The 12,135-nt window shown below is 35.6% G+C and overlaps 1 protein-coding gene across 2 annotated transcripts in view; it reads left to right on the top strand.

Annotated features, from left to right (window-relative positions):
* RBM27 (RNA binding motif protein 27) overlaps nt 1-12,135 on the top strand; it is a 65,929-nt gene that overhangs the window by 11,347 nt on the left and 42,447 nt on the right. For both annotated transcript variants that reach the window (XM_087816287.1, XM_087816288.1), the window contains exons 3-7: nt 2,344-2,468; nt 6,680-6,771; nt 7,431-7,624; nt 8,362-8,625; nt 9,905-10,210. In XM_087816287.1, the coding sequence (XP_087672413.1) occupies nt 2,344-2,468; nt 6,680-6,771; nt 7,431-7,624; nt 8,362-8,625; nt 9,905-10,210 (981 nt within the window). The remainder of the gene's footprint in view (nt 1-2,343; nt 2,469-6,679; nt 6,772-7,430; nt 7,625-8,361; nt 8,626-9,904; nt 10,211-12,135) is intronic.

The following is a 12,135-nucleotide window of genomic DNA, read 5'->3' as shown; positions in this document are numbered from 1 at the left end:
TTTTATTTGATAGTCCAAGGGAAAAGAGGTCAGTGTCCCTGACTAAGTAGTCAAGTATTGCATGTTTTAAAAATTCTTGTGACACACTAGTTGAAAATTGCTGTCTTAGAGTAGTTTCCCCTGAATGCCCTGTATACGGTATAGTATACCCCATGCCCCTAGTCACTCTCTCCTCTTTCTAACCTTGCTTTATTTATTTTTTTCTTGGCATTTGTCATTCCCTGTCATGTTATATGTTGATTTGCCTGTTTATATGTGTCTCTCCCCACCCAACCCTGTTTTATCTTTTCCTTTGTTGAGTGGAGACTTACAACCGACAGTGCCTGGCACATAGACGATATTTAGTAAATATTGTTGAATAGATGAACAGGAATGTGGATAATGCACACTTACTGGTTGATCTTTTCTGTTAAAAAAAAAATCTAATACTTACAGAATTCTTCCCCAGTACAGATGAGTATTTTCTTTACTCAATATATTAGTTTATATTACTCAGTTTCCATTAAAGATGAATCATGTGAAATTTAGAGCCATGAAAAAAGTAATTAAAACATTGCAAAGACATTTGAGGTAAGAGGCAAATGTATGTTTAGGCATCTAAGAATTTTTTTACAAAAGCTTTAAAGATTTTTTGTAACTTTTTAAAAAATTACAAAAGCAATACACGTGAGGAAGAATTTTAAAGAACATTTTTAAAAGGAGAAAAAATAAATTGCCATATACTGGCCACCAGAGAGAAAATCACTGATCATAAAAATAAAGGCTTTTGAAGGGTCTGATTAATTTATTTTCTTAAAGTTATGTGTAACAGTTAAAAAGAGAGAACAGTTTTGTAATCATGAAAAATAGTTACCACACAGATGAAAAACATAAAGATGCTTTTCTGAAGGAAAATTAATTAGATGTTTTAGGAATAGCTATTTATGTAAAATGTGTAATAATTACAGTATAAGCAGAGTTTATATCTTTATTGATTTCAGAGAGAGGAAGGGAGAGGGTGAGAGAGAGATAGAAACATCAATGATAAGAAAGTCACTGATCGGCTGCCTCCTGCATGCCCCTCCACTGGGGACTGAGCCCACAACCCGTGTGCATGCTCTGACTGGGAATCGAACCTCAATGTCTCCTGGATCATAGGTTGATGCTCAACTGCTGAGCCATGCTGGCCAGGCATTGTACTTTTTTTTTTTACTCTATTGATTTTTAGAGAGAGAAAGGGAAAAAGAGAGAAACATCAATTTGTTGTTCCATTCATTTATGCATTCATTGGTTGCTTCTTGTATGTGCCCTGACCAGGGATCGAACCCACAACTGTGGCTTGTCGAGGTGATGCTCTAACCAGCTGAGCTGTCCGGCTAGGGCTTTGTGTTGTACTTTTATTTTTTATTATTATTATTATTTATTATTATTTTAAATATATCTTTATTGGTTTCAGAGAGAGGAAAGGAGAGGGAGAGATAGAAACATCAATGATGAGAGAGTCATTGATTGGCTGCAGCCCTCAACCCGGGCATGTGCCCTGACCGGGAACCGAACCCCAATCACCTGGATCCCAGGTCGACGCTCAACCTCTGAGCCATGCCTGGCTGGGCTGTACTTTTATTTTTAATGATTTTTAGAGAAAGAGGAAGGGAGAAGGGGAGAGAGAGAAACATTGATGTGAGGGCAGAACATTCATTGGCTGCCTCCTGCACACCCCTCACTGGGGATGGAGCCTGCAACACAGGCATGTGCCCTGACCAGGAATCAAACTGGGATACCCTGGATCATAGGTCAGTGCTCAACTGCTGAACCATGCTGGCTGGGCTAACAATATTGTAAATTAAATTTTTGAGTAGGCTGTACATTTAATCTAACAATATAAAGGTGCACTGTGAAAAGTCTCTCTCACCCGTCCTTCATCTGCACTCTTCCTACCTCCAGTACACATTTTTTGTGTCCTTTCATCAGAGTTTTATGCAAATATAAACGGTAAATATTTATTATATCCTTGAGACCTGATAGTATCAGTACTCATTGTTTTCACATCTGTGTATTCTTTTATATGTCTGTCACATAAATTATTTAATCTCTTATTCATGCAAAGTTGGGTTGTTTACAGTCATTTATTATTACATACTCAAATAATCTTACATATATATCATTTTGTACATGTGCAAGTATGTCCAAAAGATATAAAAGCCCAGAAGTGGGATTCTTCCCCAGTAAGCGTGAGACTCATTTTCAGTCCCACCAGCAGTGTATGAGATTTCCCATTTACCTCAGTTTTGCCAATAGAGTGTATGTGGTCAGATTTTTGGTGTTCTGTTTATATAACACTTATATATTATTTATCTTCCTTAGAAACTTCAGGTTTTGTGGATAAACTATTTGAAAGTCTCTATACTAAGAACTACCTTCCACCCTTGGAGCCAGTTAAGCCTGAGCCAAAACCACCAGTCCAAGAAAAAGAAGAAATTAAAGAAGAGGTAATGCAAAATTTTCTTTTGCTTTTGGGGAATCTTAGGTTCTATACCAGTGTTTTTATTAGTTGGACGTTGACCTCTTTAGAAGTGATTGAAACTTGTGGGATGTGTGCATGGTACAGAGTCTTTTTTAGGGCTTCTTAGTTCCTTGGACTTGAAGATTTGGAAGAATTTCAGATAACTTGTTTAGAGATCCATGAAATATTAGTAATATTGAGGAACTCAGAAATCTTATCCAGCGACTTTTAGAAAAAGAAAACTTGGTTAAATATGGAGGCTTACTTGAAAATAAAGTACTAATGAAGCCTCAAGAGAGCTCATTAGGTAACACATTTTTATATAAATAGAGAAATTATTCCCTCTTTTAACCACATAGAGGTTTTTATAGTTAATGTAATTATATACGTCACTCATAGGAAAGAAGGAAAAAATTGTTTATACAATGTTGAAATATAAAGTGTGATTATATATGGTTTGAATTGTTTGAATAAGGAAGAGATTTTACAAAGTTCATGTAATTCTTCCTTTGTATAGATAACATACTATTATGATAATAATATAAGTTCGAAGATTAAGCTGCGTGAGTTAAAGTAGTAGGTCTAAACTAAGCTACTTTAGGTGTTTCATTTGCACATCAGCAAAATGATGATCATAGTAGGACTTAAGTCTTTGAGGATTAAGTGAGATTTTAGACCCACACACACATCCTAGTCTAGTACCTGACACATAAATTGTTGGTTATTGTACAGAAATATTTTCCAACTGTTCTTTAAAAACTATTTTCTATTGATTTTTTTAGAGAGAGAGGAAGGGAGAGGGAGAGAAAGAGAAAAACATCGATGTGAGAGCGAAACATCGATCGCTGCCTCCTGCACACACCCTACCGAGGATCGAGTCTGCAACCCGGGCATGTACGCTGACCGGGAATCGAACCAGCAACCTTTCGGTGCCCAACTTTTGTTTTATTAATAATTACTTAATAAACTTTTATTTGGGAATAATTTTAAACATATGAAATTTACAAGAATAGTAGCACAAACACCCATGTATCATCTACCTATTGAAAATTTGCCCCATTTGCTCTCTTTATGCATACCCAGAATTATTGTTTTCTTAATCTTTGGTAGTAAGTCAGGTACATCATCACCCTTGACTTCTAAATATTCAGTGTGTATTTTATAAGAATAAAGATATTCTCTTAACAGTAAGTTTAACGTCGATAAAATAATCTAATGTCTGTATTACAATTTTGTCAGTGGACCAACAATGTCCCTTTATTATAGCTTGTGTTTTTCTCTTCAGTGCAGGATTCATTCTAAGGATCACATATTGCATTTAGTTGTCACTTCCAATACATTTTTTGATTCTCTGTTTTGTTTTGTTTTTGTTTAAAATATTACACATATCCCTTTTTCTCCCCAATGACCCATTCCACCCCATCCCCTACCCCTCCCCAGTCCCTCTCCCCACCATTGTCGGTGTACTTGGGTTGTGCATATATGTGTAAATTCTTTGGTTAATCTCTTCCCCTCCACCTACCCGCCCTCCTCCAACCCTCTGACATTCATCAGTCTGATCTATGCTTCCATGTCATTGAATCTATTCTGTTCATTAGTTTATTAAGTTCTTTAGATTCCACATATAAGTGAGATCATGTGATACATTTTTAAATGCTAGGATGTAGAATTGATTCAACATTAAAAGAAAAGAAAAAGGGGCTATACTTAAGATCAGTTGAGACTACTTTCACTTTTTTTGTTTTTGGCTTATGCCCTTTAATTGTCTCATAAAGTCTTTAAAGTTAGAAGAGGCTCCCGGTGTGTTTTTTCAAATAATGGAAATAGGAAGACACTTTTCTTTCATACTTGATAGTGTATAATTTTGGTCTATGGTATAGGTTAAATCTTTTATAATAAGTTAAAGTTTTTATAGCAAGTGACCATTTATATTGTCATTGAAGGTCAGTGGATTATAAATGTCTATTTGAAAGACACCTGGTTGGAATATAAGGGAAAAATTGGATTATCTTGAGTTTTGAAAGAAGTTTTAAAAAAATAATTGCATTATTTTATTTTGTATCTCTGTAGTAAATAGAAATTTCGAAAATTGAGCAAAATGGATATCAGCTACTTTGTATTGCTACCCCAAGTGATGCTCTCTGGCATTTCTCCCATTTTCTAAGATTTTATATGTAACTTAATTTTTATTACTGATGTAAATAATAGCTCATATAATAGTGTATAAATATAATAGTTTGTAGTGATTCTGTTAGATAATGTGGATGGAAAGGCATTTGAGGCAGCACAGACCTTTGGCTAATTGACTCCTTTTGGTCTGTGCTCATTTGATGCAGTTGTTCTGAGCAGGGTACAGAGGAGCAAACCCATCTAAGGACTAGCCATTTCGACTTTCTTTCTTGGTCCCAGCTATATTATACCATCAGTTGTTTAACAATTAGACTGTTAGTCACAGGAGGAACCACGTGAAAGAATTTGGATCATTGGAACAACTCATCTTGATGCTGGAAAAACACTTGGGAGATATGTGCCATGATTTATGAAGCACAATGCATTTTATGTACAGTTGGAAAATTACTTCTAAATTTGCTGTAGTTATAATTGGTTGTTATCAAACCCTTAACCTGAGTTCATGAACATATAAAAGAACAGTCCATGAAGATAATAGATTAAAATTCCTTATTTGCACTATACCATGATCATCTGAAATATTAGAAGGTAGTTTTCTTAGATCCAACTCATGGATTTATGACTAGAAACATGAGAACCTCTGGCACAGTTCTTCCCCTCCCCCATTTGGTTTGTCTGGAAATATCCTTATTTCATTTTAATTTTTAAAAAACCTATTATAGAAAATTTTCAACAGACATTGAAAAGAGAAAGCATATTGTAGTGAATACCCATGTATTCATCACCTACCCTTAACAACTCTTCAACCCAAGGCCACTCCTGCCCAGTATCTAAAGTGGTCTGACTTGTGTAGCATGATAGACTTAGATAATAAATAATGAAAACTTGTTAAATATGTGTATAATGATCATACTTCTAATAGATGCTGGTGCAGCTCATTTGAGTGCCGTCCCATGCGCCAGGTCACTGGCAACACTGGTCAGGGCACATGCCTGGGTTTTGGGCTTGATCCCCAGTAGGAGGCGTGCAGCAGGCAGTTGATGGATGTTTCTCTCTTATCAATGTTTCTATTTCTCCCTCTCCCTCTCCCTGAAATCAGTAAAAACATATTTAAAAAGAAAATAAATAAATTAAAATTTGAGGTCAGATACACAACAAAGAACAACTTAAAAATTTTTTTTTTTATTGACTTAGAGAAACAATAACTTGTTCCACTTATTATGCATTCATTGGTTGCTTCTTGTATGTGCCCTGACTGGGGATCGAACCCATAACCTTGGTATATTGGGACGATGCTCCAACCAACTGAGCTACCTGGCCAGAACCCTTTGACTTTTTAAGAACAGTTTTTCTCATTAGGAATTAATACGTGTTCATCAAAAAAGTCCTTGAGGAATGTAGAGAAGCAAAAAGATTTCCAAGTTGATGTCTTTTAAATCTCAATTTTTAATTCTTCATACCTACCTATGTATCCTGTTCTTTCCCTCACCCACTTCTTTTCCTTAAATTTTATTTTGTTGAAGAAGCTCAGTCTTTTGTCCAGTAGAGTTTTTTTACTGTCTGGATTTTGCTGATTGCATCCCAGTGGAATAATATATCCTCTGTATTTCCTGTAAACTGCTAGAGAATTATTTTCTAATCTAATCTAACGATTGTATAGTATTTTTGCCAGCACCATATGGTTGCCATATTGTGGCTGCCATTGTATAGCACTTGTTAACTTTTTGTTCCTGAAATCTTTTCTATGAAATCAATCTAAAGTTCTCCTCAAGGGAATTATATGTACGAGTGTACTTTAGAATTAGGAAAACACAAGTCATTTTACTGTATGATGCTTAGAAATAGAGATTTGCTATTTCTGTTTGAATTTAAAGAATGAATTTTTGTTTTTCTCCTACACTGCTATTTTCTACCTTAAATTAACACTTAAAAATTAACATATTGCTGGTAATTTCAGCATCTTTATTTATTTGTGCCCTCTTTGTACCAGAAAGAGTGCCATTAGGTGGATATGTTTTATAATTTGTAGAAGGACTCTTCTTGTTTCTGATGTGTGTTTTCATGTAGGTATTTCAGGAGCCAGCAGAGGAAGAACGAGATGGCAGAAAAAAGAAATATCCTAGTCCCCAGAAGACTCGTTCAGAGTCTAATGAACGAAGGTTTGTGTGTATTTTTAATTAGGAGGACATTGATAACTCACTCTTCAGTTACATTACAAGGGCATTAAAAGGATTTTAAAAATAGGAACTGACCTCTCCCTCTGTGAACTGATTAAAGAAAGAGAAAGTTACCTTCTGTCTTCCATTCTCTCTTTTTTTGTCTTTGTCATACTTTGTCTTCCTTTTATAAACAAGCATCATTATGTGCTTTCCCCAAGAGCTCAGGGGTGGGAGCAGTCTCCTTAGAGAATAATAATGAAATGTTCCATTTGGTTAGGGGTGCTTAGTATTTAAATTATCATAGCATTTTATGTTACAGTTAGTGCATTTTGTATTTTGAATCATCAGCCTACCACCAAAAAATTAATCTTTGTTTAGGAAAACTTTGTTTTGAGCCTTTTTTCCTTTTCTAGTTTTAAATATCAGTTTTCCCCCCACCACTCCCTATACTTTGGATTCACCTCTTTTTTTCATTTCTCCCCACCCAGTATACTTGAGGGAATGTTGTTTCTTTTTATATAGTGGACTAGAGACATTATGTGGTGGTCTTATGGCTTTCATGAATTTTGATGCATCAAGGAGGACATTTCATATCACCGATTTGTTTGCAGACTTGGTTTCTATAGCGTACATATGGCTTTTATATCTGTGTACTATAGGACACGTGAGAAGAAAAGAGAAGATGGCAAGTGGAGAGACTATGACAGGTACTTTGAGCGGAATGAATTGTACCGTGAGAAGTATGACTGGAGAAGAGGCAGGAGTAAAAGCCGGAGTAAGAGCCGGGGCCTGAGTCGAAGTCGAAGCCGAAGTAGGGGGCGCAGCAAAGACCGGGATCCAAATAGGAATGTTGGTGAGTAGATGAGGCTTCCTGCTAAAGACTCCGTAGCTGCTTATCTTGCTATATCACAAGAGTACCAGCACTTTCCTTAAAGGTAAATGTACTTTTAATGTAGCTGAGCAATGTAAAATCTGTAATTGTCTCCAAAAACTTAATATTGATTTTGTTACAAAAACAGGGCTCTTTTCTCAGGATAGTGTCAGAGCAGTTTGACTCAAAAGAAGGTGTTCGTAAGTTTGTTACAGTATGTACATGTCTAAACTTAAGCTATCTTGTATAATTGAAACGAATGTCCTATAATCAACAAAGCTGTCCTTGGTGGGAAGAGGATTGCTGGCTCCTGTCCTCCCTCCACTCCTCCAGGAAAGGATTGATTTGCTTTAAGGTTGCCTAGAGTTTATAAAATTAAAAAGGAAAAAAATATTACTGGGATCCCAACCACTGATCTCCGGGGATGTCATTTTGGAAGTCAATTCTTAGCACTTTTATTAAATATCAGTGGAGAAGCTGGCCTTTATTATATATCGGTGTTGATGTTATGAAAGGAAATTTTACACAAGTTATTGGTCAAGATAGGTCACATTGTTGATGTTCCTGCATTTAGGATATATTAATAATGAAAACACTTTGAAATATTGATAGCTCAGTAAATTTACTTCAGTATTCTCCTTTCCTGTTTTTTAAGTGAAAAAATAAACATTTTAATAGTAAATGTCTGATCTGACTTGTTTCTTATTTTTTTTCTACAGCAGAGCACAGGGAAAGATCCAAGTTTAAGAGTGAAAGGAACGACTTGGAGAGTTCATATGTGCCTGTGTCTGCACCACCCCCAAACTCTTCTGAGCAGTATTCCTCTGGGGCCCAGTCTATTCCCAGCACTGTTACTGTGATCGCACCTGCGCACCACTCTGAAAACACAACAGAGAGTTGGTCTAATTACTATAACAATCATAGCTCTTCCAATTCTTTTGGTCGAAACCCACCACCAAAGAGGCGATGCAGAGATTATGATGGTAAAAATTCTTTTTTATGCTATACCCAAAAGTATTAGTAAAGCAGATGTTGCTCATGTTGCATACCTTTTCATTGTAGTTCAGATCTTATTAAAAGGGATGAATGAGGTGAATCTTTTTTGGCATATACCATTTACTTGTTTGATTTAGTAGGTTGACTCTTGTTAAGGGAATGTTCACATTTGACCCTTTGTTTTTTGTTGTTGTTACTTCAGACACTGTAAGTATAACTTGGTAGGCATTAGGAATTATAACTTCATGATGTTTGGTGCTGGGAATTTGTTACTTGCTGACTTTGCATTTGAATGAATGAATCAGTGTGTATTTTTTTAAACTCCTAATTAAGAAAGTATTCACATATTTATAAAAGTTGACAAAGTAATATAATTAACCCTGGTGTATCCATGACCTCACTTCAACAATGATGAACTCATTTTCATCTGTACTCCCACCACTTCCATAGCCTGTACTATTTGAAGCAAATCACAGTCACTGTAATTTTTTTTCTATAAATACAGAATGTGTATGTTTTTACATTTTATTTTAAGTAAGGAATAGAATCAGATCATAATTTAAGTGTTACCTTACTTTCACTCTGATCTCTCAGCCATAGAGCTCTCCTTCCCACGGCCAAGTTAATGTTATTAATTTCTTGTATATCTTTCCAAACATAGGCTCCGCATAGAGAGCTTCCACAATATTTTTTAGGCTTTTAGTGTTGCACATGTACAAAAATGTATTTAGCCTATTCACATTGATGCACTCTTGGGGTACTTCTTATATTTTGCTGTTACAGACAGTGCTGCAGTGAATAACCTGGTACATGATGCCCACTGGAATCTCTTAAAATTTCAGCTTGCAGATAGAGCGAGAATGGTGGCTTTAGAATAATATCATGAAAATAGGTAGTGGAAATTTGATCATCTAATTAAAGTCTTTGATCTCCCCCCACCCACTCCCAGCCTTTGTTAAATTGATAATCATTTAAAATATCTGAATTTTTATTGTGAAAATTTCATAGCAAATGGGTTAATAGGGACCAGTAGCCTGTTCTTGACTGTTGTTTGCTAACTTGACAAATCAGTCTCATAGTGTAGAAAGTAAAGTTCACCTGCCCTGATCTTAGGGATATGTGATGATTAAACAGAATAATACTTTAGGAGGCTTTGGACTCCTTGGAGAAAAAACACTTTATAATTCAGATTGATGGGTGTTTCAGGGACTTGTTTTGTTTTCTGAACTCTAAGTAGATCATCATAATATTCTTCTCTTCTTACAGAAAGAGGATTTTGTGTACTTGGTGACCTTTGTCAGTTTGATCATGGAAATGATCCCCTAGTTGTTGATGAAGTTGCTCTGCCAAGCATGATTCCTTTCCCTCCACCTCCTCCTGGGCTTCCTCCTCCACCACCTCCTGGAATGTTAATGCCTCCAATGCCAGGCCCAGGCCCAGGCCCAGGCCCTGGTCCAGGCCCAGGCCCAGGCCCAGGCCCAGGTCCAGGTCCAGGTCCAGGCCACAATATGAGACTTCCTGTTCCCCAAGGACATGGCCAGCCTCCACCTTCTGTTGTGCTTCCCATACCAAGTAAGTGTATGTTCATTGACTCTTTCTTTGTTGCAGAATTATATTTCAAACAGTCTATTCCTTTCAGCTAACTTGACACTACATTTAAAGTTTTTGAAAAGTAAATAATAGAATTTAGAATATATTTCTATAATTAAGATGCTATTTCTTTTTGTTTCATCTATTGTTGCATTGCATTATTTGTAGCACCTCCAAGTGTAAATATTATCAGTAGTAGCCTAAGCTATATTGATCTGAAGTAAGAGTCTTGCTCGTGATAGCATCTTAAGAAAGCCAGTGCTTTGAAGATGTCAGAAAAAAGAACATGCCCTGGCTGGTGTGGCTCAGTCGGTTGGAGCCTCATCCTTTCCCTGGAAGGTTGCAGGTTCGATTCCTGGTCAAGGCATATACCTAGGTTCTGGGTTCGATGGTCAGAGTGCATAGGGGGCAACTGATTGACATATAACTCTCACATCGATACTTCTCTTTCTCTCTTCTTCTCTCTCTAAAATCAATTAAGAAAAAACATGCCAGTAGTTTAATGAAATTTTCCAGTCTTTAAAGAAAATTTCTTCAAGAATATTGAAATAATTTCAAAAACGTTTTATTATGGAAAATTTCAAATATACATAGAGGTAGAATAATATATGCACCATATGTACTGTTACCTAATTTCAGTGGATTATCAATATTCATCTGTTTTTGTCTTACTGGGTTCCCCTAACCTCCCCACACATTATTTTTGGCTTTTTGCTGGAGTAAATGTCAAGTTTCATATCATTTTACCAGTAGATACTTCAGTATGAATCTCTTCACTGAAAGCACTTTCTTTGTTCGTTTTTGTTTTTCATAAAAAAATAATGTGCCATTATCATATCTTCCAAAATTAATATTAAGAAATGTTTGAAAATGATCATTTAAAAAACCTTAACAGTTGCTAATTTATCAGAAACAGAAGTAAGACTAAATTTTTTTAAATTTAATTGAAAAAATTATGGGGTGAACAGTTTACATGTGTGCAAATGTATAAGAAAATACTTTCGATATTTAACATTGCTAGGAGATTGCAAATTATTTTTAAAACAATGATTGCCATTCAATTTCAGTGGTAAAGTACTTTTCAAAATTATTTATTTATTTATTATTTATTTATTTATAATTCTCACCTGAGGACATGCCTTTATTGATGTTAGAGAGAGAAGAAGGAAGGTAGGGAGGAAGGGAGAGGGAGAGAGAGAGTGAAAAATGGATCTGTTGCCTCCTGCGTGCACCCTGACCAGGAATAGAACCCTGGACCTTTCGGTGTACTAGACGACACTCCAGCCAACTGAGCTACACTGGCCAGTTGTTATATACCTGTTATTTTTGACATTATAATAGACTCACAAGAAATTGCCAAAATAGTTTAGCATGATTCTGTGCATCTATCACCTAGCTTTCTTGCAGCAGTGTTCTTTATAGAACACATTTCATTGAAGTTGCTAAAGGTTTTGAGACATTTAGTGCATAGATTTGGTTAATAAAAATATGGTACTTTTAACTTAGCATTTGTGAATATTTATTATCCTCACATAAATGGTATAATTGTAAAGCTTAAGTTGAGATTTTATTCCCAGGTAAAATAGAATCTTCATGTATAGAAATTCTCAGAATAAAAGTTACCTCAGTGTGGGAATATAACTTTTTAAAAGTTAAATCCAAGATTGTCATTTCCCTCCAACATTATGCTATGAAAAATTTTAAGAAAACAGAAAAGTTGAAAGAACTGTACATTGAACACCCATATACTCACCATCTAGGTTCTGCAATGAACATTTTACTATATTTGTGTTATCACATTTTCATTTTTTATTTCACAGTATGTTACAGTCATTAATACACTTAAAACATGTTTATCATTAGCTTAAGTGTCCTATAGAACTTGACTATCACCCCGGAAAGTTGTT

The sequence above is a fragment of the Miniopterus natalensis genome, chromosome 4 (genome assembly GCF_054644295.1).
Source record: "Miniopterus natalensis isolate mMinNat1 chromosome 4, mMinNat1.hap1, whole genome shotgun sequence".
NCBI lineage: Eukaryota > Metazoa > Chordata > Mammalia > Chiroptera > Miniopteridae > Miniopterus > Miniopterus natalensis.
The sequence above is the reverse complement of the archived record's forward strand: the minus strand, read 5'-3'. Positions and strand labels throughout refer to the sequence as shown.